The sequence below is a fragment of the Ovis canadensis genome, chromosome 25 (genome assembly GCF_042477335.2).
Source record: "Ovis canadensis isolate MfBH-ARS-UI-01 breed Bighorn chromosome 25, ARS-UI_OviCan_v2, whole genome shotgun sequence".
Taxonomy (NCBI): domain Eukaryota; kingdom Metazoa; phylum Chordata; class Mammalia; order Artiodactyla; family Bovidae; genus Ovis; species Ovis canadensis.
The window spans coordinates 25,154,335-25,180,055 of NC_091269.1; the positions used below are offsets into that span (position 1 = coordinate 25,154,335).

Sequence of the window (25,721 nt, forward strand, 5' to 3'; positions counted from 1 at the left end):
TTGAACACCAGCGCAGAGAAACCATAGGTTGTCTTTTCCACAGCTGGAGAGACTTATTCAAAACAGCAGGATGGTTCTTTATTAATCTTTTGGAAAGCTTATCTGTATAAAGATCGAAAAACATACAGATAGCTACCACAAATTAGGTCAAATGACTGATCAACTTGTAACGTCTATGAGGTCAAACTCCAGTTTATAGTAAAGTGCCTAGATACACATTTATACAACAGACCATAATAAACTGAATTCTTTACAAATGTCTTTCTGGGCATGTAAAAGCGACTGTGTTTCTGCATGTGTGCATTTACATAAGAGAAACCAGTCAGATCTGAGTCATAGATATTCCAATTTTTTTAAAAAAGTGTAACAACAAACTGGTTAATCATGCAAGTCTGTTTGTAATATAACAATGACCGGTAACATGAATTTGCACAGCATTAATAATAGGTGCACTTATTAAAAACACCATGAAAAAAATACTGTATTTGGTGCAGTATCTGATTTTCAAGTGTTAATAACTCGACCATTAAAAAATATTTGAGCAATTTAAAAAAAGAAAGACAAAAACACAACTGAAAAAGGTAATCCAAAGTGGGTAACAATCTGTATTTTCAAATTAAAAGCTGGGTTGTGAACCATACACAGAAGTTGTAGACCTCGAAGCCATGATTCAGCCTAATGATAGGGCCAAGTTACAAACACCTGAACATAAAAGGATTTAAAGTAGTGTTCCTGTCAATGTTAAATCATAACAGCACAAAAGAAAAACCAGTATCACTGTGAGACAACTATTTCTAATAACTGATGATTTATTGGTTTAAAAAAATCATTTTACTGATGCAAAATAGTGATCGAAAGAAATTAGTTTACAAAAGGCTTCTAAAAATAGTTTGAGAGGTGGGGCCTGTCTATCATGTAAAACTCTTTAATTTTCGCTAGGTTATCATTTTTTGTCCAGAAGAACAGTATTATTCACTTGGTATTTCAAACACATGTGAGAAAGAAATTACAGGTTTCCTCCACCCCCATCTGGGCTGTCACCGATATGCCCACGGGCAGTCCTGGCAGCACCCTACGCTGATACTGTCATTGTACCATACTGTATTTAGCACTCACTAGGAACAGGGTGCAGGTGATCACATCGACAGCAATAGCGCTACAGGTAAATGATAAGACGACAAAACACAAAACGGAAACGAAACCAATCCCACAATCTCCAGTTCACCTGGACTGTAACTTCTTTTCAATTCTTTTCAAAGGAAACGACCACAGCAACGACAGACAGAGCTCCAGGGGGTTTCAAAGTGGCGCTGCAGAGGCAGGCTCCATGCAAAGATGGCAGTGCCATCTTGTCCCCACCGACAACCGTTATCACTGTCTTGAGTCACTGGATTGTGTATTATGTAACCAACTAGCATGCAGCATTGTCATCTTACAACTGATCACATGGGCAGTGAACAGTGGTCAACTCTGCCTTAAAAAAAAAAAAATCACCCCCCCCCCCAAATAAACCCCCCCCACAGTCCTGAAAATCTCTCAGCAGCAACTCTCAGGCAGTCATCAATAACCTAACAACTGAACTTTAAGAACAAAATCGAGAAAGATTCACAATCGATTTCCTGTTACTCTGAAAGGGCAATGTTTGGGGGGAACTTGGTGACATTTCTCAGTGGCATGCCCACTTCACAACACTGCCCCTTTCCTCATTTCCTTTCCTTCTCCACCAATTGGCCTCCAGCCTGAGAAACGGGCCAGCAGTAAATAACAACAGACAGTAAGGCAATCTTACAATGTCAGAAAATGTATTTGGCTTTTTTTTTTCTTTTTAAAATAAGTGCATACAAATACAGCTAGAAGCGTTTCTGCTTTGCCAAGTGCTCTAAAAAAGCAGCGCAAGTCACAGCCTACATTGAACGGTAACTGTCACCAGGATAATAAAGCACAGAGATATGCTAATAACATTAACAAAAGAAGAAAATGCTTTTATAAGTACATACCTTTTGTCGTCAAAAAAAAAAAAATAGAAACACATGTATTCAAAAAAATCAAAATTATACAGCCATGTTTATGAAGTCTACATTTCCCTTGTCTTGGATATATATATATATGTGGAGATATATATACAATTCAAGCAGTTTTAGTTAAGATTAATCATTGGGTTTTTCTGAAACCGGAAAGTCACGAGTCTCTCTCTTTTTTCACTTTCACATCTCCAGCAAGGATGGTTGCAATCTCCCCTTGCATGAAGGCCCAGGGGACATTGGAGCCCACAAGAGGGCATTTTTCCCCACTGGGACAATAGACCTCTCCACTAGCTCCCTGCTGTTTGATGCTTTGTCTGGAGCAGGGGAAGCAGAACTTGTGCGAAGGAACAGAAGGGCACTGCACAAAGTGGGTGTCCTCCAGCCGCTCATGGCAGAGGGTGCAGCACAGCGGGGCGCTGGCGGCCAGGGAGGAGTCTGGGAGGCTGGCGGGGTGCACTGGCTCCAGTCCTCCGGCGCCGCCTGCCCCTGGGCCCCCCACCTCTCGGGGGCCCAGCCTTCTTTGGTTCATAGAGGACGGAGAGGGTGGACTGCTGCTGTTCCGTCTGGTGGTGGAGTGCACCTGGTTGGCATCTTTCGAGGCATGACTGCCCCCTGCATTGTCTGCTACCAAGATCAGGGCTGCCATGGGGGACTGGCCGTTCTGGGCCGCTTCAGGCGGTGTGGTCCGGTTGGAATGAGGTGAGGCAGTGGGTGGTGGTGGCGACACAAAAGAGGATGCAGGAGTGATGGGGATCTTGAGCCCTTCTGTGGATGTAGACAGCCACGGCTGGGCCTCTCCATTGATCTTAGGGGGCCCGACTTCACCTTCTGGCTCAGGAGAAGGCTTCCTTTTCCTTGCTGTTCTTGCAACTGGAAGAACAAAGATAGAAAAGGGGAAAAAAAGGAATAAATGAACGTGCACTAAAAAGGATCTTTCTTTCACTAACACACAACACAACCCTCTGAAGAATTTCTATTCTCCAAAGTTGGTACAGAAAAACCAAGTTTCAAGAGCACGTGCAACTTAAACCACTTAGACTGAGAAGGCTCTGAGGCAGTCTAGCAGTTAAAAAAAAAAAAAAGGCACGGAAAGCACTGCCTGTTCTTCCACAGGCCTGCAAGTACCCAGGCTGCCCTGTGCACATGAGAGTTAACGCCCCCCAGTCCCCCCCCTCCCCACCCTCAGGTTAAAAGGTGACTGGTGCCCTCATGCTCGCATCCAGGAATGTGCTGGGAAAGGAAAGCCCTGTGTCGCTGCCTATCGGTCCATCTGACTCATCTCTGTTATGCTGCTTCAGCAGAGGAACACGTTGCCACTAAGCACTGGTTCCGCCTCGAGCAGATCAGGAAGTTGGATGTTTGCTATTTCTGGGCAGGGGGAGAACGGCCAATAGGAAGAGCACCCCCTCCTCGGCTCTCAGGCCCCGCTTCGCCCCTAAACCCCCTCACTCCACAGCCGCCCCTACCTGCTTTAGACCCGTTGGCCCCGTTGGCCTCGAAACCCAACAACCTGCCTGCAGTCAGGGCCGGCTCCTTCTTAAACTTGCTCTCGAAGGGCGCCGAGTGGCCGTGCTGGTGCAGCGCCAGCAGCGTGTCTCGCACGGTCTTGGGCCGGTTGACCCAGTCCTGCTCGCCCGGCCCGCGGCCTTTGCCTGCGCCCTCGCTGCCCAGCTCGGCCGCCCCGGCCGCGGTGGACAAGCTGTCGGCCGGGCCGCGGTGCGAGGCCGCCGGCGGCTGCTTCTCCTTGGCCGCCGCCTCGCGCTGCTCGTGCTCCGCGGCCGCGCTGCTCGACACGGACGCCGGCCGCTTGTGGGCGCCCATCTCGGCGGGCTGCGCCGAGCCCAGGCCGGCGGCCGCGGCCCCGGACACGGCGGCCAGCGAGGCGGCGGCACGGCCGCCCAGGCCAAGCGCGGCGGGCAGCGGTGTGGCCGAGCCGTTCATGAGCGGCACCAGGGTGGGCGGCACGGCGTGGCCGCGCCGCGGGTTCGGGCTCTGGCGGTTCAGCTCCGGCGGCTCCTCCAGCTTGGAGAAACCGTTGGGCACCAGGATGCCGTTCACAGGCGGCGGCTGCGGCGTCGGCGGCTGGGCCAGGGCGGCGGCCGGGCGGCTGCCGCCGAAGTCGGAGCCCAGGCGCGGGGGCCGCTCGGCTGCGGCGGCCGCCAGAGGGTAGCGCTCCAAGGCCTGAGGAGCGCGCGGGGCGGCCTCAGGGCCGCCGTGGCCGAGCTGCTGCTGCTGCTGCAGGAGAAGGTCCTTGGCCGAGAGCGGCGGCGGCTTAGCGGCGGCCGGGGCCGCGGCGCCGGGCGGGGAGCGGCCCTCCGGGAAGCAGCCGTGCGCCCGCTTGAGCTGCCGCGCCGTCTCGATGACGAACTCGACGCGGTCGGCGCCCTCGTAGTTGACGCAGCCGCGGCACACGGGCTCGGTGAAGTCCCAGATCATGGCCCAGGGCATGCGGGGCAGGTCACACAGGTAGCACGACTGCCGCCGAGACGCGGCGGCCACCGCCACAGCCGCGGCCATGTCCGAGGAGCCCGCGGCGCCGGAGGAGGAGGAGGAGGCGGAGGAGGAGGGGGCGCCGCCGCTACCCGCCGGCACCACGCGCGCCCTCCTCCCCCCCCAACCCCGCGTCTCCCCGACCAGCGGCGGCGGCGGCCGCAGAGGCGGCGGCGGCGGCGGCAAAGCCCGCGAAGGCTCGGCGCCCGCGCAGCGCCCCCGATGCACGAGGGGCGGCGGGCGCGGGGCGAGGGGCTGCAGCCGCGGCAGCACGTCCCCCCGGCCGGCGCGGGCTCGGGCGGGCGGCGGGGCGGCGCGGCGCGGCGGGCGCGGCGGCGGCGGCGGCGGCGGGGGCTCGGCTGGAGCCGCGGCTGGCCTCCAGACCGGGGCGAAGACGGGCCGCGCGGACGCGGGGGAGCGCAGCAGGTCGCGGCGGCAGCTGGCGCGGAGTGCGGGGCGGGGGGCGGGGAGGTTGGGGGGGCGGGGGGCGGGGGGCGGCCGCCGGGGCAGGCTCAGCCCGAGCGGCGGGGCATGCCGCGCCGGGGCGGCGGCGGCGGCGGCGGCGGCGGCCGGGCGGCGCGGAGCTCGGACGCGGCGCGGACCCCGGGTCGCTCCGCTGCTCTCTCACAGCTCCTGGCGTCGCCGCTCTCCAGCGCCCGCGTCAGCGCCCAGCCCGCCTCAGCTCCGCCGCCGCCGTCGCTGCTGCTGCTGCCGCCGCGGCCGCTCCACTTCTACAGACTTGATTCTTCGACAGCCTCGCAAGGCGCCTGCGCGGGCCCCCTCCCCTCGCGCGCGCGCCCGCCCTCCCCCGCGCCCTCGCCCTCCCCCTCCCCCCGCCGCAGAACGGGCGCTGCTGGGAGAGCCGGCTCCTCTGTGCCCGCCCTCCCGTCCGCGCCGCGGCCTGTGTCCCCGACGTGAACGCGTGGCTGGCGCAGCTTGTTTCCCTGCACCCGCTCCGCTGCCTAGACCACTCGAGCCGAGTTCCCTCTCCTCCAGATCCGTTTAGAGCAAACCGTGTAAAACTCGTGTTTTGAAAAGCAAGGCCACTTTGTAACTTGGTTCTGTCCGTTTTTAAACATCTTTTAAGGAGCTTTATTTGAACTCTTCGGCAAGCGCTTTTACACTCGCATGGGTCTTGGGGAGGACACAGGCGCCGCCGGTCCCCTGAAGTTTTACTAAAAGAGGGCGTGCTCTCAGGCTTAGGATCGAGTCCACCCGCCGCTTCTCGGAGCCCTTCCGGGAGGGAGCGGCAGCACCGCGCGATGCACCCCGCGCTCCCTCCCGGCCGGCCCTCGCTATAGCGCGGGGGTCCCGGCCACCTGGCGCAGGTTCGCGCGGCAGCCGCGTGACGTGGGCGCGGGGCCGCGGGCCGCGTGCGCCGCCGCCGCCGAGTGCGCACGCTCCGCGCAGACGTGACTCGGCGCCGCTGGCACTGGCGGCTCCATTGAACGAATGCACATTCCAGGGATCCGGGGTCAGCGGCCAAAGAGGCCGCGTCACCGCGCAGGCTCCGCCCCCCCGCCGGCGACTCTAGGCCTCCAGGCCCCGTCCACGGGGCCAAACTTGGACTCCAGGTGGCGCGGGGCGCGGGCACGAGCGGCGGTGGGGTCCGCGCGCGCTTGGGGGTGAGCGGCAGGCTGGCCTGCGGGTCGCGCGGACCCGGCAGATCTCAGCCATTCCCGGCCCCGCTGGGTGGGCAGGGCCGACCTCGAGCCCACCACACCGCCCAGGATGGGCTTAGGTGGGTGCAAACCCGCCTGGCGCGAAGGCGACATGTGGGTGCAGAGCCAGCCAGTCTCGCCGCGTTCTGCCACCGTTGGCAGCCACAGGCTGTGCCCAGACTGAATTGAGCACTTGAGTTTCACACTTTTATCGGGAGGAGGAGCTGGCGTGTGTTATGGTAAATCACTTTTGGCTGGTCGTTAGTCTTTCTGACTAATAGACGCGGGCTTAGTCACTCTCAGTTGGGACCTTTACACTTCAGCTCTGGAAGGGCGGCCTCCCGAGCTTCCTTTGTTGGAAAACAGGCCCACCTCTCTCCCTGAGACTGGAATGAGCTGGTTAAGTGTGGGAAGAACAGGGTACTAATTATATTATCTTCCCTACAACTGGATTGGTAGGTGGAGAGAGAAAAAAATCCTGCTGACGTTTCTCTCTAGTTGTTGCTATTGAAAATGCCAGGTTGCCTCAAAGAATTAACCACAGGGAAGAGGAAAAACACCCTTAGAGAAACAGTGGAGGGAGCTGCTTAAAGCACATGAGAAAACCTGTTCGAAAATGGCACAGAAAATGTAATGCCAGAGCTAAATGTTTTTGCAGGCAAAGCCTGAATGTCTTGTGGGGATTTCCAGAGAAGGTGCGCCTCTATAAAGGTCTCCCCAACTGCTCCCGGATCTTGCCCTGCAATTACAATCCTGCCTCACCCTTTTCTAACTGGGAGGATAGGACCCCGATCCCCAGCAACTGGTGGATTTGGCCACACCTGGTCCCTGCTATCATGCACCGTTTTCAGGACCTGTCACTCTCCTAGGAGACCCAGAGCCTCTCCTAGCATGTAACTTAAGCCACTAGGGCACTAACCAAAGGGAATAAGACCTAGGCTCTGTGCTGTAGAGAGATGAGCCATCTCAATACCCCCAAGAAGTGGCCTCAGTAGGTTGGGGTGGAAATATTAAAAGGAAACAACTCGGGGTTACAGCCACGGCCTAATTTTACTCATTTACCTGCAAGCAGGCAGGCACTGTAATATCCTTGTGGGACAGCCTGTCGCTCTATCCCAAAATAGAAACACTGAGCTCCAAATTCTGCCTTGAGGGGTACTAAGTCAGGGTTTTTATGGAACAGAGCTTTTCTTCTCCAAATGAAGAGCATTTCCTTTTTATTTTACACTACCAGTTTAGTGTTGAAACTTCAAGTTGTTGTAACTTCCCTAACGAAATGCCCACTGGAAGATGGAAAGGTTTGTTTTAGTTCTGGTTTCTCTTGCCATAAAAGGATCCGGAATCAAGGGGGTTAAGGCTGGCCGTGGGTCCAGAGCAGCAATTCCTTATATTGTATCTAAAGTCTTTCATGCTGCCTGGCCTTTCATGTCTCTCCGAAGCAGCTTTATCGATGTATGCTAAGTAAACAGAGCTTTGTTTTCGTCTTCCACCCACCGCCCTCCCTCCCGGCACAGACTGGAGTTGGAACCCTTCCAAAGCGGCTGCTGCAGCAGTTAGAGCCGCCTCCTCCACACACAGGAGCAGGGTTTCTAGGGTGAGGCAATGCGTCTGCAATTCGCAGAGACAAGGCAGGAATTGTAATTGCAGTTCATCATGTGATGACTTATGAAAGAGGAAGTTGGTATGTTTTAGTCACGTAGACGCTGCCCTCTTGCTTAAAAGGCTCCAGATCTTCTCAAAAGAGAACTCTGATCATCTCTGCCACTCCAAGTCAAGGTTACCAGGTTGGCTGTTCCTATGTGGCCAGACAGGCTGATGCCAGGTGAACTGTTGGTGGGGCAGTGGGTTGAAGCTGGCTTTTTAGCAGAATGCTGAAATGCTGCAATTTGTATTAAAAACTTAAGGAATATTCTATGGGGAACACTCCTGCTGAGACAAGATGGAGCAGCAGTCTTCCAGCTCTAATTTCTAACATTTAAAAAAAAAAAAAAAAGAGAGAAAATTGCAGTTTAGAAGCAAAAGGATAACCATTCAGTATGCTACTCTCCAAAACTGGCATAAGGGAAGTGATTGAAAGGTAAACCAAACAGAGCAGTTCTAAGCAGTAGCTCAGTTGGGTAGAACAAATCCAGCCCCTGCACAGATTTCCCCTGCATGAGCATTAAACATCTAAAATCTGAATCTGAACCCTGGAGCTCACTCCAGTTGAGATGCTCTTGATAACACACCACAGCCCTGTACTGGCAGGTGACAGGGCATTGTAAAGAAATGATTCTCCCCAGACGACCCTGATGGAACTCTGCCTGGAGGACACACAGCTGTGGGAGAGCGATGACCCCCTGTCCCCAGGAATGGGTGGGTGCTGTCCAGGAGGTGGTATTTCTAGGGACTTCTGAGTTCCTTCATGTCACCCTGTATCCACGCATGGAATCACAGCCTTCATTCTTTAGAGGGCAGCTTCTATTAATAGCATGATGTTTCAACCATACTAAAGCTTCTTAAACTCTGACCCTGGCATATTTGAAGGTAAAAAAAAAAAAAAAGCAGCCATATGGCATCTGAATATTTGTGGCTATCATCCTAGGCTCCTTGTACTTGGCCAGAAGTTTCCTAAGACTGGAAGAGCATGTGTGATATTCAAGGCTTTCCACTTTGAAAAAGTTATAAATACATATTTGAGCATATTTGTTTATATGACACATCAACACATACTATGGAGAGTCATGACATAAAAGAACCTTCTGTAATAGATATGAGCACCTTCCTTCTAAGCAATAGCATTTTATGAGACAATCCTACTGGTTTTCAAATTGCAAATATGCTATTTTAGAAATACTTTCCCTCTGTTTGACCTCCCTATAGCCTACCTTCCCTGTGTGCAGAAAACATTCAGATACTAAAGAGACTTCTGCATATGGAGGAGATAAACTCTCTGTGCAAGGTCTAGGAAATCACAGAAGCTCTCTATCATCCACGTATACACACAGAAGCTGTTAGTCACCAGCCTGTGTGTAAACATAGGTACAGTCCCGACATACAGTAAAATTTTGGGCCTTGATGTAGATTAACTACTGACTGTGTCAGAATTTAAAGAGCTAAGTGAAAAATACAGATAAAGGAGAAATTGAGGTCACACACTCGCTCAGTCTGCAAGGAAATTTGGAGGAGAACTGGAAGGTATTCAACAGCCATTTGATGCCAGAACCCTCCCATTGACTTTTTGGAAAGAGCATGATGAAATGCACTTTTCTGGAATAATATCTGGATTCGGGTTTAACCTCTATTTAAGACACTCATTGAAATCCTTTAAAAGATACCAGGGGGAAGACACTGACAAAAGAGCAAACCAATCTCAAAGATATTGTTTGAAAATAATAAAATAATATACTTTCTCTCATTTAGCTTGCCTACTTAAAAAGGTAACTTTCCTACATACACATTCAGGAATAAGGGGACTGAAAAAAATAGATGTTACAATTCTGAAAGGTTAAGCATGCTGTGATAGCTTTATGTTTATTATTGCTTTCCTATGGGCATTCAGAAAAGTTATTTTGAGTCTAAATTTTATTCATGTCCTTTTTCAGAAGCTGAAAACCTAAGATAGTGAAAAATTAAGTGATTTTCTTGCAGTAACATTAAAGATGAGTGCCAGAACTGAAATGCAGGTGTGAGTATTTTTGTCTAACAATGTAGTCTAGAATGGGTGACTCAGACGGTAAAGAATCTGCCTGCAATGCAGGAGACCTGGGTTCAATCCCTGGATTGGGAAGATGGCTACCCACTCCAGTATTCTCGCCTGGAGAATTCCATGGACCGAGGAGCCTGGCAGGCTACAGTCCATGGGGTCACAAAGAGTCAGGTACAACTGGATGACTAATACACACTCTCATAGTCTAGAACATACTATATACATCTTGCATTTAACATAAAATGTATGCACAGTTTAGAGGCCTAGAAGAAGAATGTTAACATTTGTGAGTGTTCACAAAAAGAATGTTAAGATTTGCGTATCTATACCCGTATTTATAGGAAACAAGATTCTAGTATAGTTCGTAGGACAGGCGATCCAAAGAAAAGTCAACAGTCACAACAGATAGAGAGATAGGGTAGAGGTGAGTCAGTTTGCCACCATGCCATGCCTAGTATGGAACTCCTTAAATGGTAGACCGTTTTATGCTGGTGAAACTTAGAATTTATAAACTATAGATAAAAATTGATGTTGGTGTTTGGATACAAAATTCATTTCTAGGATTTAGTTGAGCGAGGAAATGGTTTGGTTACTCACCAAACTGCAATACTGCACCTCTAACTCTTTATGTCCTATTTCCCTAAAAACAAAAAGAGAAGTCTCATGAAATCATTTAATTCTTCGTATAGGACACCAATTCTGGCTACTCTGCATGCAGACAGGTAAATACAATAGGGCTACAAGGCACTGAAGAGAAAAAACCATGAAGTCAGATGTTTCATGGAATTTCACCAAATAAAGCTTCATTTTTATTGCTTGTATTTCTTATGGAAGGGAGCCAGTATGAGCTAGATTGACTTTCTCTTGAGAAGATGCAAATATATTTCACAAAAGAATGCCAATCAACAGGAAAATTTGACCTCTACCAATGGGGGTTTCTAGAATCTGTTCTGGTGACTGACTTGCCCTGATCTAATGTGTTTAGCAAACACACACAAAGTAATTTTATTTAAAGCAATTATATATGTAGTTGATAGCCCAATGATATCCAGAGATGCAAACATTAACAATAAGCATTTGAAAACTTTAACTTTTTTTTTTTTTGGTCAGTTTTGTGTATAAAGGAGACAGAGAACTGACTCCCTGTAGAAGGAGAAAAGAAAGTTTAAAAGCCTAACTGTGGGCTGTAATTTGTTAATTGGAATGAATACCAGTCTGGGTTGGCACCACATCCATTCCTGGGCCCACATGGTGGTGATACCTCTTTGGCAAGGGGAGTGCAAAACCATGGAGAGAATTCAGATTCACACTCAGAACTGAAGTTCATACCAGGAAGAAGAAAATGAAATCCACGGGAGCAGATAGCCTGGGTTTGAGCCCTAGCAAAAGACCACGGGTGGACGGAAAGACAGAAATAGATTTCCTAAAAGTGACTAAATATAACATGTTTACTAAAAAGCTTGTCACAGACAGCTAAAATGCAAATACAAATGAACCTTGATGGGCTAGCTGGCAAGCCTCCTCAGCCCTTTAAGCAAATTCCTGAGTGATAAAGTTGGTTCTGAAATATACCTGGGAGCTAGCACTTATGAACTTCCTAGGGGCTGTTATCTTTTAGCATTTAAGAAATAGCTAGATTGTGAACGTTTTTCAGACTGCTTTTATTCTTTCTTTCCATTTATCTATCTACTTACCTACCTATCTATATCTGCCTTAGCAGACCAATTCGTTATCCTTAATGCTGACTAAGAAAGACATCAGCTTCTGTTTACTGATTTGGTGAACTGAGGTACCAGCACAGTAGGGAACTTGCCTTGAGACGAAGGAATATAGTCGAACAACAGCTAGAATTCAGGTTTCCCAAACTGCAGTTCTTTCTTTAGCCCACTGGTGGGCTGCCTCCTATTTCTATTTCTTTCACAGGTTCTTTTTTACATACATGTACATATCTGCACACTGGAGAAGGAAATGGCAACCCACTCCAGTGTTCTTGCCTGGCGAATCCCAGGGACGGGGGAGCCTGGTGGGCTGCTGTCTATGGGGTCGCACAGAGTCGGACACAACTGAAGCGACTTAGCAGCAGCAGCAGCACATATCTGCACAGGAGATATCTGTGGGACCATCGGTTGTCTTCACACAGCTGGCCTGGGAGCTGAGACAGATCACTGGAGCACTCTGGGTCTGTGTTTTTCTTGATTGGAAGAGGGAATTTGAACTTGACACCATTTCTGCTCTGACCCTTCATATGGTGGGTGAGGGTAATGGAAACAAGGAGAATGTGGCAAGCCCAAGCCCAACATCCTTCTGACTCACATGGAATCACAAAACAATGCAGAAAAATGACAGTAAGTGCCTGTCCACCATCTGGGGGCTTTGTGCCATCGGATAAAATTGTGAGGTTAAATGGCTACCAGACCATCATATCATCTGAGAATATGTCTGCTTGGTCCGGGCTCAGATCCCAGGCTAGGAGTGTCTAAACCACAGTCTATACTTAGTTTAAGTTAGCCAGTGGAAAAGCATCTGTATCAGCATTAATATGCCCGACTGAAATGTCTCAAAGCTTACAGAAAATACTTCTTTCCACAAGAGACTGATATATATGTATATATGTGGTGGGCAAAACTCAGTATACTAACCACAAGCCTTTCAGATTACTCAAGAGGGCCACAGTTGAAGAAAAAGAGAAGGAAAAAACAAAACAAAACAAAACCTGACAGCAATTCCATACACTGACCAGCATTTGGCTGAATAGGTCAGCAGGATGTGGAAACTTGTTTTGAGGTTTTTTTGTATTCTCACCCAGGATCCCACTGCTTAATAGCTGTGTGGTTCTTTGCTGGCTATGTACTGAATTTATGAAGGATGTTGTGAGAGTAAGTTCTAGGAATTCTGATGTTTTGAAATTTGTTGTACTTTTGTTAACCATAGTGAAATGTTACATTTGTGGCTTTCTATACAACTTTCATTTCTTTGGTTCTGATTATGAAAAAACTTAATGAAGCTTCATCAGTTCTGTGTATCTCAGAAATCGTGGTGGGGACTTTCCTGGTGGTATAGTGGATAGGAATTCGCCTGCCAGTGCAGGGACCAAGGGCTTGATCCCTGATCTGGGAAGATCCCACGTGCCACGGAGCGACTAAGCCCATGTACCACAACTACTGAGCCCTGCATGCCTAGAGCCTGTGCTCCGCAACAAGAGAAAGCTGGAGAACAGCAACAAGGACCCAGTGCAGCAACAACAGCAAAATTTTTAAAAATGTGATGGTGGGAAGCATTTACATGTGGTGGTTGTTTCATTTCAACTATTCTTCAAAAACGGGGGCGAGAAAAGCCAAGTTCTCTAGTTTTCATATAAAGATGACTCAATTTATTTGAAGATGAGTGTTCCAGAATCAGACTTCCAGATTCCATGAATTCAGAGTGTGGAAAAGGACAAGCAGCTCCCTTTAGCTGTAACAGGAGACATTCTTTTAAAAGCCTGGAATGCTGAAGCTCTCTTACACTGAAAACATGTTAGGACATGCCTTTTTGGGATGCTACCAAGTGGTTTAGGCTCTGAATTCTACATTCTGTACTTTTGAAATTGTTTTCTGTTGGCAGACAACCTCTTGATTATTCTCATGTGATGAGTGTTCAGGCCAACCTCTCCCGTTCCAAGTAATTAAAAGACAACAATAAACTGGTACTCTGTGAAGTATCCACACTTTAGCATAAAGTTGTGGGTTGTGCGAGTGCTGGGCTTATAGTGATCAATTCTATGAGCCTTGTCATTTGTTCAGCCAGTAAGTCGTGTCCAACTCTTTGCAAACCCATGGACTACAGCACTCCAGGCTTCCCTGTCCTTCCATATCTCCCCGAGTTTGCTCAAACTCATGTCCATTGAGTCAGTGATACTATCCAACCATCTCATCCTCTGTTGTCCCCTTCTCTTGCCTTCAATCTTCCCAGCATGAGTTAAAAACCTAGAATGCTTTATTCTCTAAAGCTCACTCCTGCTGTTTAAAAGTGTCACCCTGTTAAGGAATGAAAAATTATAGCAACTGGGGAAAAGTTTTCACCTTTTTTCATTTCCCTAGTAAAATTAAGCAATAATTTTCATTCCCCTCAGCTCCTTTTGGAATCAAGGCTAGCAATGGATTAAAGGACAAATAAATGGATGAACGAGTCTATGGTGTTTCTTTCTTCTGCTTCAGAAAGATACAGTTTCTCCTGCCAGCAGGAGAATCAGGTTAGATGCAAGGCAGTTCCCATTCCAGAGAGCCTCTATTTTTAGGCAGTTCTGATTCATGAATTGGAGAATTGCACTAAATTAGTGTACTGCACAGCATGGGCCTGGTTAAGTTAAAGTAGACACTCTGACCCCCTCCACCCCTCACTCTGACCACCAAGAGTTCATTTCCCAGGGGCATCTGTGGGTCCCAAACAAAGGAGACCACTGAAAACCCCGTCCATATTTACGCTATCATAGGCCATGTGGTAACAGAAGTTTTCATATTTCTTGAACACCAGCAGGATTCTTAACATGCCCCAGAACAGAGACGCATGGTCTTGGGTGATGATTTTTTAAAAAAAGATGTCATCTCATTTCGTTCTGTGGGAATTATTTTTTAATCATCTGTTTTATTGGGAAATTTCCCAGAGATAATGCAGTGAGAAGCTAGCCTGGAAGAAGACAGACTAAGACAGGCACAACAGAGTCAGAGTTCTTTTTAAAATACTTCATTTTGGAGTCCAAGAATACAACTTGTAAATCTTTTTTATGCTTTTATTATGGTGTATAAATTATGACATTTTAGGAGAAGCCCATAAAGGCAGCAGAAGCAAGAAAGTCAAGTTTCTTTTTTTGAGCTTTCCATAGGTAGTATAATTTAAATAATTCTATGGTAGAATTTCAGCACCTCTGATGGAGCACAGTTGTTTACGAAGTAAGAACAGTAATCCTCATGTTAAAAGGTGGCATTGCTACCCTAGGCAGCAGATGGTGTTATTAAATACACAGGCAAAGTCTAAGGTCATAAGGAACTAACAATTAACCAGAAATACGATCTGTCACAGTCGTTTAATGGGTAACCTACCAGATATATGCCACTTGTATTATTGTGAGTGTTGGGAGGTGTATTGTCGAGCTTGAGAGCAGTTGCACAATCCATTTAGAAATATTATAATTATATTCTTATTTAAGCATTTTGTGAAACCAACAAACCAGAAAGAAAGTGAAAATCAGTGATTTCCTCATAATATTGCTCTCTCTTGCCTGCTCTGAATAATACTGATTCAGATTGCACAATTTCATAGCAATCCCTGAATTTAATTGGTCTCCCCAAACTAATGTTATCAGGATTTTGGATTTTATACTGCTAGTGTGGGGTGTTCTAAGACCTCTGTATGTTATCAGAGACATCATTTTTGCTCTTGCACATTTTGTAGTGTGAAGGTGATGCGAAAAGATTTAAACCTACACAAATGCCAACAAGGGGGTGGCTTGGGAAAAAACAGTTGTGCAGAGGAGGGGCAATGAATGGTGGGGAGGCAACGGGAAGTGTAGTCAGAGACTGACCAGCAAGCAACGAGGACACTATTAAAGTAAAGCAGTGGGCTTAGTTTCTATTGTAAATTAAATATAAATATGTCAATAAAAGTAAGAGTTTTATACATAACAACTCAATTCCCTGTGGGTTTTTTCAAGGAGTTTTCCACAGGGAATGTGGGATCGATTTTCTTTCCAGTTAGGGCTTTTGAGGATGAGGAACTGAATCCTAAATTCACTCCATGGAAAAATAACCAAGAGGGCAGCAACCAAGTCTGAATCGCAAAGACCCAGGGACTTGGTTAGAATTATAAAAAGTGAACCTTGGCCCTTTGGCCAGAACTCCAAAGGGTATCAGAGTTGTAACTCCAACCATCGTATCAACCAATCTGAAAAACAGCATCTGGAAAAGCGAAAACAACTCCAGTTCCCCAGGTGAATAGAAGATGAACAATGGAAAACAGGGTCCAGAGGTCACTGGCTAATCAGAGTAAATAAGTGGGTGGACAAAAGCTGTTCTTTCATTTTCCCACTGTTGGGTTTGATGAGGAAGTCTCAATCACAGAAGAAAAAAAAAGCATGCTAATAAGAATGTTTTTCACATATTTCAATGTGTTTATTTACTTTTCTCCAAGTTTAAATTGAGTAAGGAAAGCACAGCATCTGAAGACACAGACTGCCGAGTTGAGAGCTTTGTCTCCAAGCTCAGGTAGCTTGATTTTTCCCTGTGGCCAGGACTCCTGCCGATGCTTGCAGTGGTCCTCAGAAAAGCCATTGAGCCACCCTTGGGTTGAATGAATGAGAACTTTCTTGAGAGCGGAAGACTGGGGGAGGTCCAGCTGGAAAAACATACGGCCGCAGAGGCAGAAAGAGAGCTTCTTCAGGATTGTGAGTTGCATGAAAAATGTCTGCAGGCTCAAGGCAGCCGTTACAACCTAAGATCTTACTAAGCATGATGGATGTTCTTACTTCTAGGACTGCCTCCAATGTACCTGGACCGGAGCCAGTGCTGCATCCTCAGGCGCCCCTAGGGATTGTGCCTGCAGGACGGCACCACCTCACAGCCCCGCTCTGAGGTCAGGACTCCATGCCCACTCCCCGCCTCCCGCTCTCCCACTTCCCTACCCTCAGAGGAGCCCAGTAGATGGTGGCCCATTGTGCCTTCTGAAAGAAAACAAAGTTTGCAAATCACTGTAGACTGTCTCATAATAGGTAGGTCAGGAGGGAAAATGACTATGGTAAATTCTTGTCTTAACCACACATGACCTCAGCACATTTTTGAGCTGCACAGTGACACAGAATGAACTGAAGGAGAAAAACCAGGCAGTCTGGGTTCCAGACCAGGACACCACGAGGAGCTGACTTTTACAGGTAAAGGCACAGCCTTGAGGTTTAATAGCAGTGCCTCCCTGCCCAATATGATTTCCAAAACAGCGGGAGGCAATATGTGATTCTCCGTGTTGATTCTCCACAGTAATTATCTCTTATTGCTAGTAACCATTCAGGCCTATTACTGAGCTTTAAAAACGTTTTGTATGGAATGCTATATCCCTTACAAAAGATAAATTAGGAGGCGATCATTCAAAATTATTTAGAAAAAAACTGTCTGAAGTTTGTAATTTGACTCCCCATGAACTGTAGCCCACCAAGCTCTTCGGTCTATGGAATTCTCCAGGCAAGAATACTGGAGTGGGTTGCCATTCCCTTCTCCAGGGGAATCATCCCAACCCAGGGATTGATTGCAGGCGGATTCTTTACCATCTGAACCACCAAGGAAGCCAAAAAAAAAAAAAAAAAAAGTTCCTCTAGAATACTTACAGAGTATTAGGTCTTCAACAATTTAACCAGTACATATTTTAATTTTTTTTTGCCGCACCACATAGTAGCAGTGGGATCTGTTTCCCAACAAGGGATCGAACATATGCCCCTTGCAATGGAAGCATGAGTCTTAACCACTGGAACACAACATAACGCCCAACACATCCCTTTTAAAGATGCACAACACAGATGGCATTGGGAAGGTAGACATGTATACCTCTTTTATCCTCAACTGTGGCCCTCATAGCGTAGCCAAAGCTGATACCACAATTTTTCTTCAACAGACGATAAGGTCTCCTCTCAACTTCTCAATGGATGTTTCACCACCATTTTCCTTATAATGTGACAGTTGTCGAAGGGGCAGTGACCATAGTCACAAAAATCAGGGCCTGGTTTTATTACCCCATCATTATGACAACTATCCTTCCAGTTTTCCCGTTGCCCATGTACACACATTTTCAAAGCACATATTTTCATTACTGGACAGAGAAAGGCCAATAGGTCAGTCACACACACTCCAAGCTGATAAAGCAATGTCATTAACTTAGGATAAAAAGAAGCCAATTATAGCCCTTTATGCTTAGGCTGTGTTTTTCCTTTTAAGAACTCAAAGCTAAACCCAAGATGACCAATGCATTTGCGTGGGTGTGTATATATCTGTGTATGTATGTATGTAATATATATGCATACATTAGTAGTATAATACTGTATTATTATATATAATTATTATATAGTATTAGTATATTATTAAAATATATATTAAAAATAATGTTAGGTAGTATGTCACTAGTTTCAAATGAACTTTCCATCCAGCCTTTCCATCTGGGTCTGGGGAAAGGCTTTGAAGCCCCAGCATTTTCTAAATATCCAAAGAGTGAGAACAAAGTAATTTCTTCTCAAATATTGCTTTCCTTTTTGGGGGTCATTAGGAATGCAGGGGTGGGTATGGACTGGAGACTCGCTAAATGATTGTTGTTGATTTTTTTTTTTTTTGGACCATGCTGCATGGCATGTGGGATCTTAGTTCCTCAACCAGAGATCGAACCCTCACACCCTGCAGTAGAAGCAGAATCTTAACCACTAGATCACCACCTGCTAAGTCGCTTCAGTCGTGTCTGACTCTGTGCAACCCCATAGATGGCAGCCCACCAGGCTCCAATGCATGAAAGTGAAAAGTGAAAGTGAAGACGCTCAGTTGTGTCTGACTCCTAGCGACCCCATGGACTGCAGCCTCCCAGGCTCCTCCATCCATGGGATCACCAGGGAAGTCCATAAAAGTTTGTTCTTTCTAATGGATGCAGAGTCCCTGGATCATCTTGGCTATCTAGCTGTGTTTCACACAGTGCTAAAAGCTCGAAATCCCTGTATCCAGCCACTTTAAGTCCTGTGAGAGTAACTCATTCACTGATGGGTGCCTCTCCTGCCATCTTTCTATGTGAACACAGGCAAATTGCTCTCCTGTACCTCACTTGCTTCTGTAAGTGGACATGAAAACAACAGCAAGACCAAGTGACAAATGAATTGAGATTTACTGATATGTCCAGAGATATATCAGTATGGGTACATATCACCCAGCACCTAAGAGTACGGGACCTGGAGGAAGAGAACCAGGGCTCTCATTCCTGCTCTGAACTTTACCAGCTGTGTGATAGGCGAGTCACTTAAACTTTCTGTGCCTCAATTTCCTTACCCGTGAAATGGGTATAAAAACAGTACTTACTGCAGAGGTTGGTGGAGGGATTCGATGACATGAAAAGTGTAAGACATACAGACTGTCTCCACTAACACTGGCTTTTGTCATCTAAGCTATTTCCAGACTAGGCTGAAGCAGGTGCTTGCTCTAAAACCAACCAGTTCTTGTACCTCCTGTAGCCAGACTTCAAGATCTTACTTGAGGAACCACCCCTGCTACTCAGCACCCCTCCACACCCACCACTCCAGGAAGTAGTTATCACTCAAGCTGCCAATGACCTCATTCTGACCATCTCTATGAAACTCTTATCTTGAATCCTTTCTGAGTCATCCACCACTATCACTCCTTGAATTTTTTTTTCTCACTTTGGCTCATAAAGTAATATCCTGGACTTGCTGAACTTGAAGAACTTAAGAACTTAAGAAGTCCCTATGCATGTGTCTTATCTGTTCTCCACCCACACCACACTTTTCTCCAGGCTGGAGGTTTTAGTACTCAGCACACAGAAGATGCTCAGCAAACATAAGACTGCCTTGAACTGTGACGTTCAAGGACTTCCTCATCGCTGTCCTTTCATGTTGCTTTCCAGATATGGGAGCTGGTGCTGCTCTTCCTGGAATCTCTGCTACAGGGACATAAACTCTTTAAGATTGCCTGACTTGTCACCCATCCTTTTCTTCATCTGAGGCTTGAAATTTGAACTGTGGTGCTGGAGAAGACTCTTGAGAGTCCCTGGGACAGCAAGATCAAACCAGTCGGTCCTAAAGGAAATCAACCCTAAATATTCATTGGAAGGACTGATGTTGAAGCTGAAGCTCCAATACAGTCTGATGCGAAGAGCAGACTCATTGAAAAAGCCCCTGATGCTGGGCAAGATTGAAGGCAGGAGGAGAAGCGGGTAACAGAGGATGAAATGATTGGATGACATCATTGATTCAACGGACATGAGTTTGAGCAAACTCCGGGAGATAGTGAAAGACAGGGAAGCTACTGGTGTGCTGCAGTTCATGGGGTCGCAAAGAGTCAGATATGACTGAGTGACTGAACAATAACAATCGGTAAACCGAATCTCCCAAATCAATAAATAAATAGAACCTGTTTCAGGTTTCCAGCTTGTGGGTGTGTGGGTGGGGGGGCATTTTTAAAGTCTGAATTTCACTTTATTCGGAAGATAGACTTAAGATTAAGTCCTTTTTCTTATCCATTCGTCTGCTGATGGACATGCAGGTTGCTTCCATGTCCTGGCTATTATAAACAGTGCTACAATGAACATTGGGGTACATGTGTCTCTTTCAATTCTGGTTTCCTCGGTGTGTATGCCCAGCAGTGGGATTGCTGGGTCATAAGGCAGTTCTATTTCCAGTTTTTTAAGGCATCTCCACACTCTTCTCCATAGTGGCTGTACTAGTTTGCATTCCCACCAACAGTGTAAGAGGGTTCCCTTTTCTTCACACCCTCTCCAGCATTTATTGCTTGTAGACACAATGGAGTATTACTCAGCCATTAAAAAGAATACATTTGAATCAGTTCTAATGAGGCGGATGAAACTGGAGCCAATTAAACAGAGTGAAGTAAGCCAGAAAGAAAAACACCAATACAGTATACTAATGCATATATATGGAATTTAGAAAGATGGTAATGATAACCCTGTATGCGAGACAGCAAAAGAGACACAGATGTATAGAACAGACTTTTGGACTTTGTGGGAGAGGGAGAGGGTGGGATGATTTGGGAGAATGGTATTGAAACATGTATACTATCATGTAAGAAACGAATTGCCAGTCTAGGTTCAATAAAGGATACAGTATGCTTGGGGCTGGTGCACTGGGATGACCCAGAGAGATGATATGGGGAGGGTGGTGGGAGGGGGGTTCAGGATTGGGAACTCATGTACACCCGTGGCAGATTCATGTCAATGTATGGCAAAACCAATATAGTATTGTAAAGTTAAAAAAAATAAAAGAAAATAAAAAATAGAGAGAAAAAATGAAAAGAGAAAAAAAAATTAAACAGAATTAGGACATAAAAAAATAAAAATAAAATGTTTAAAGCCAAAATTAAAAAAAAAAAGAATTAAGTCCCCCAAATATCAAAACCACACACAATTCATCTGAAAACAATTGCTTTTGGGATGCATAAGATGCCTTTTCACAAGTGAATCACATTATCTGAGAGGTAGAACCCCAGAAGATGTATTTAAAAAATAAATTTTCTCTCTCAAACACAGCAAAGTATGATAACTATTGGTTCAACCTCACTCTGAGTCTCCACAGCTGTGCAGGGCTACCTCAGTGGGGGAGATTAAAAAAAAAAAGGCTCTATACCTAGGAGTGCGTGTGTGCTAAGTCACCAGTTGTGTCCGACTCCTTGTGACGCAATGGACTGTAGCCTGCCAAGCTCCTCTATGCATGGGACTCTCCTGGCAAGAATACTGGAGTGGGTTGCCATGCCCTCCTCCAGGAGATCTTCCCGACCCAGGCATCTAATCTGTATCTCTTATGTCTCCTGCACTGGCAGGCGGGTTCTTTACCACTAGCACCACCTGGGAAACCAGCAACTAGGAGAATCAAGGTTAGTTGAAATAATAGCTGATAACTTAAAAAGAGAGGTCAACTTCCCCTTAAATACACACATCCACACATTTTCTGAAGTCAACTGTGCATGATATTTTTTTAAAAATTACCCATTACTTTGGATTATTCACACCATGACGTATGGTTGTGAACATACCATTTTTGATAACATCATACCTTAGACTTAAATTCAAGTTTAGCTACTTAGCAACTATGGAAATTTCACCAAGTCACTCAATTTCTCTGAGTTTCAGTTTCCCCACCTGTAAAAAAAGGCCAATAATATCAACCTCACAGAGGTAAGAGTGTACAAGTCCCTACTTATCACAGTAAGTGTCTGGGTCAGAGAACAGAAAGCACTGAAATATAGTGATTGCCCTGGAGGAGGGCATGGCAACCCACTCCAGTATTCTTGCCTGGAGAATCCCATGGACAGAGGAGCCTGGCAGGCTACAGTCCATGGGGTTGCAGAGAGTCAGACTGGACTGAGGTGACTTAGCACAGCACAGTAATAGATAATTAGTGGGTCGGCACCCAAGCCCAGCCTTGCATTTGATGTCAGGTGTAGGTTGAGTTTTGCTTTCACAAAACTCAAGACAAATAGCACACGCAACTTAATCAGGAAATCCCCTGCCACATACATAACTAAGAGCTAAATTATGGGACTTGTCTACAGGCTCCCTGGGGCTTCAGACGAAAGAGACCAGTGATCGTGTGTGGACCGGGGGCAAAGTGGATGGGAACTTGGCCTGAGCTTTAAGAGCTGTATAGAGCTGGGACAGGAGGTGAGGGACATCTAAGGTGGCCGTGCCTGGGACAGGATTGTCATCACCCCGGCCCCCAAAGTACTGAATGAATGGAAGTGTGTGAACAAAAGGCAAAGACTGCAAACCTGGGACTTCCCTGAAGGTCCAGTGGTTAAAACTCTGTGCTTCGAATGCAGGGGGTGAACTAAGAGTCCACATGCTGTGATGTCAAATCAACCAACCAACAGAAACAACAACAACAAAAAGCAAAGACCGCAGACCAGTTTGTGGGAGGTTGGGAGGAGTCCTTCATTGTTGCCTTTGATGGGTGTTGATGTCAGAATGGAGAAGTCCCCCTGAGCAGGAGCTTAAAACCTAGGGAAGGACTTTGGGCTGAAGTGGTGGGTTACAAAGCAGGGCAGCAGACAGTGAAAGCAGTGGTAAGATCAATTCAGGTAGATTAGGAATCATTTAGTAGGAGGAAGCTGGGCTGCAGAGAAGTTGGCCAAGTGTCTGTGCCAGGAACTCTGATGAGAGGCCAAGAAAGCTGGGTTGGAGGCGTGGGCAGCCAGGCTCAAGCAGAGACAGCAGTGGGCATGGGACTTATGGCTCCACAAGATCTTTGGATAATGGTGTGAAAGAAGAGACGATCCCAAGCCTGGCTCTTAAATGTCTGCAAACTGGTAGTAACTCTACTACACAGGAAAACAGAGAGAGACCTGATGAGCAGGGAGGATGAGCTCAGGGGAAAATGTGTTGGTTAGTTTCCAGTCAGTGATGATACCGCAAGCAGAAAGGCCCAATGAGTATTTGGACATTCAAAGGTTCTGAAGTCATTTACAGTGAACAAAAGCAATGAAATGGATGAGGCCTGTGAGGGATCAGTGCAAATAGAAAAAACTGGAAAACTGAAGACTGTCTTGGGTAATGTATAAATTTAAAATATGAAAACACTCCAGGAATACATGAACCTAAACAAAATCAGTTGTCATTGCCAGAGCTGCATTATGACTTTCGTGGCTCCAGAAGTGCTGTGGGCATTTTTGCCTCTGTGGTCTCCTTCCTCCAATTAAAAAAAAAAAAAATTAAATTCTGCAACTGTAATGGTCTAAAGACAAGTATAATCTAGACTGAATTATTTTACAGCTACTGTTGTATTATTTTTTTCTTTCTTCTGATTTTATTTTATTTTTTTTCTCTTCTGATTTTAGTCTACAGCCATACTACCCTGAATGTGCCCGATCTCATCTGATCTCGGAAGCTAAGCAGGGTCGGGCCCGGTTAGTACTTGGATGGGAGACCGCCTGGGAATACCAGGTGCTGTAGGCTTGGGCTTCCCTGGTGGCTCAGAGGTTTAAGTGTCTGCCTGGAATGCGGGAGACCCGGGTTTAATCCCTGGGTCAGGAAGGTCCCCTGTAGCACAGGGAACTCTGTTCAGTATTCTGTAATAAACTGTATGGGAAAAGAATCTGAAAAAGAATGGATTTATGTATATGCAAAACTGAATCACTTTGCTGTACACGTGAAACTAACACAACACTGTAAATCAACTAGTCTCTGACTTAAAATTAAAAAAAGAAATCAAGATTAAAATATATTCCTGGGTCCCTAAAAGTGTCATGAACATAAGGTTAAATTAACACTACTTTTGGTTGATTTGTAAAGATCAAAATCTACTCAATCTTTTCCTAGTGTAAATTACATTTTTCTTTCTCCCTTTACATTTTTAAAGATCCTTTCAGCTCTCTACATCTGTGTCAGAACCACTAAACCATTCTAGACTCTCACTGTAAATGTCCACCAGGGATTGGTTATTTGGTGACATATGTATAATACGTATAAGCGTTGAGCTCACATGGGCATTCACTCATCTTTTCCTCTCTTGCAAAGCAGTATATTCTATAAATGGAATAAAACTCAATATTAAAAACGAAGAAATCAATAAATGTATAATGAAAACAGAAATTTGGAACACAAGACTAGTATCTTAAAATGAACACATTGTATGTTCACAACCAGGAATTCTTCAGTTGGGTTTGCAGTAATATTTAGTCATTGATAATATTTTTCTCTGTTGTTGTCGTCTATATACCCCAACCTGGTTGAGTTTCTGAAAAGCCTTAACATCAGATTATGGAGCATGTGTAGATCATTAAAAAAAACCTTCTATAATATTAAGAAGATAAAGTAATAAAATTAAAATGCTTAATTCCAAAATAGTAAGTTTATTTATTTATTTATTAATATTTATTTTTTATTTGGCTGCGCTGGGTCTTAGTTGCAGTGTGTGGGATCTAGTTCCCTGACCAGGGATTGAACCTGGCCCCCCTGCATTGGGAGCACAGAATCTTAGCCACCGGACCACCAGAAAAGTCCCCCAAAATAGTAAGTTAATTTGAAGAACATTTTGGGGGCTGAAAACTTCTTGAGATGTTTGTGGTGAGGCATCCTGAAACCACATCTGTGGTAGGACTGTGTCAGCTTGGGGTTCTACAGTATGCATCTCCTTGCTGGAAGATGATTGGTATTTGCTTACTAGCCCTTCAATGCAGCTGGTGTCCTGGGCCCTACTCTTGCGTGCAATGACAGAAACTGCTCCCTGCTTCCCAATGACCATCCTCCTATCTTTCTTGGTAATAGAGGCCTCATTTTCAGCTGGGCTCCTTGCCTTAGTCATTGATCACCAACCCATACCTTCTTCTCGGGCACCATGTTCCAGTCTCCCTGCCTGTTATTCATAAAGCCATGTGCTCGAGTTCTGGTCATTGGCGAGTAGAGATGGTACGTGTCACTTACGGCTCTGACCATCGGAAGCTTCCCTTGCCAGTTCTCCATGCTCTTCCCTGCTCCTAGAGCTTGATGAAAACAAGTAAGAAGAATGCGGAAGGTAAGTGTTAAAGATGGCAGAGGCACAAACCAGAAGAGACTTGCGTCCCTCAATCACTGCCTGGGGGAGAACCACCTGCTAACAAGAGTGTCGTTTTGGACTTTCTTCTTTCTGAATGTTTGAGCCATTCATCATTTTGGAGTTGCAATAATATGTACAAGCACCTTACTGAAACAGACATCAGAAGCAGGAGACCCTATTTCCCAGCTCCACATGCTGAGTGTAGCCAGGTAACTAAGTTCTGGCCAATGAGATGTAAGCTGAATGACTTCTGTATGACTTTGCAGGAGGCTGCTTAAAGGAAGCTGATTTTAACAGGAAGGGGACCATTTTGTCTTCCTTCTGTTGCTGTCTAGAACTCAGACGTAATGGCAGGAATTCCATTGGCCATCTTGTCACCTTGCAAACAGAAATCATTCACCAAGAAAATGGAGCAGAGCGATTAGATTTCTGATGGACTTGGAGCTGCTCAGCCAGTTGTGGACCCCAACCCCTCTCACAACACTTTCATGTTAGAGAAATCTCTTTCTTGTTTAAACTACTCGTTTATTTGAGGTCTGATGTATTTTTTTTTTTTAATGGACCATGCTTTTGGTGTCAAATCTTTGCCT

General features: G+C 46.2%; 1 protein-coding gene, 1 long non-coding RNA gene and 1 other non-coding gene across 4 annotated transcripts; 2 read left to right on the forward strand and 1 right to left on the reverse strand.

Annotated features, from left to right (window-relative positions):
- Positions 1 to 577: 577 nt before the first annotated feature.
- IRF2BP2 (interferon regulatory factor 2 binding protein 2) lies at positions 578 to 5,390 on the reverse strand. Of its 2 annotated transcripts, none has more exons than XM_069572380.1 (2): positions 3,539 to 5,390; positions 578 to 2,894 (listed from the first exon to the last, which is right to left on the reverse strand). In XM_069572380.1, the coding sequence occupies exons 1-2, from the start codon at positions 4,539 to 4,541 to the stop codon at positions 2,179 to 2,181; spliced, it is 1,719 nt and encodes a 572-aa protein (XP_069428481.1). In that variant the 5' UTR covers positions 4,542 to 5,390; the 3' UTR covers positions 578 to 2,178. The 2 variants fall into 2 exon arrangements, with proteins under 2 accessions (XP_069428481.1, XP_069428479.1); XM_069572378.1 differs by having other exon boundaries at positions 3,491 to 5,270.
- Positions 5,391 to 16,058: 10,668 nt separating this feature from the next.
- On the forward strand, positions 16,059 to 20,001 carry LOC138430262 (uncharacterized). Its single transcript, XR_011253082.1, has 2 exons — positions 16,059 to 16,764; positions 19,494 to 20,001. It is a non-coding gene; the product is annotated as an uncharacterized lncRNA (long non-coding RNA).
- A 3,432-nt stretch (positions 20,002 to 23,433) lies between these two features.
- LOC138430602 (5S ribosomal RNA) lies at positions 23,434 to 23,552 on the forward strand. The gene has a single exon (XR_011253291.1). It is a non-coding gene; the product is annotated as a 5S ribosomal RNA (ribosomal RNA).
- The last annotated feature ends 2,169 nt before the right edge of the window (positions 23,553 to 25,721 follow it).

Coding starts and splice junctions, on each gene's coding strand:
- IRF2BP2 (XM_069572378.1), bottom strand. CDS start 4,541: ATGGCCGCGGCTGTGGCGGTGGCCGCCGCGTCTCGGCGGCAGTCGTGC. Junction 2,895..3,490: donor GGCCAACGGGTCTAAAGCAG/GTAGGGGCGGCT, acceptor TTGTTCTTCCAG/TTGCAAGAACAGCAAGGAAA.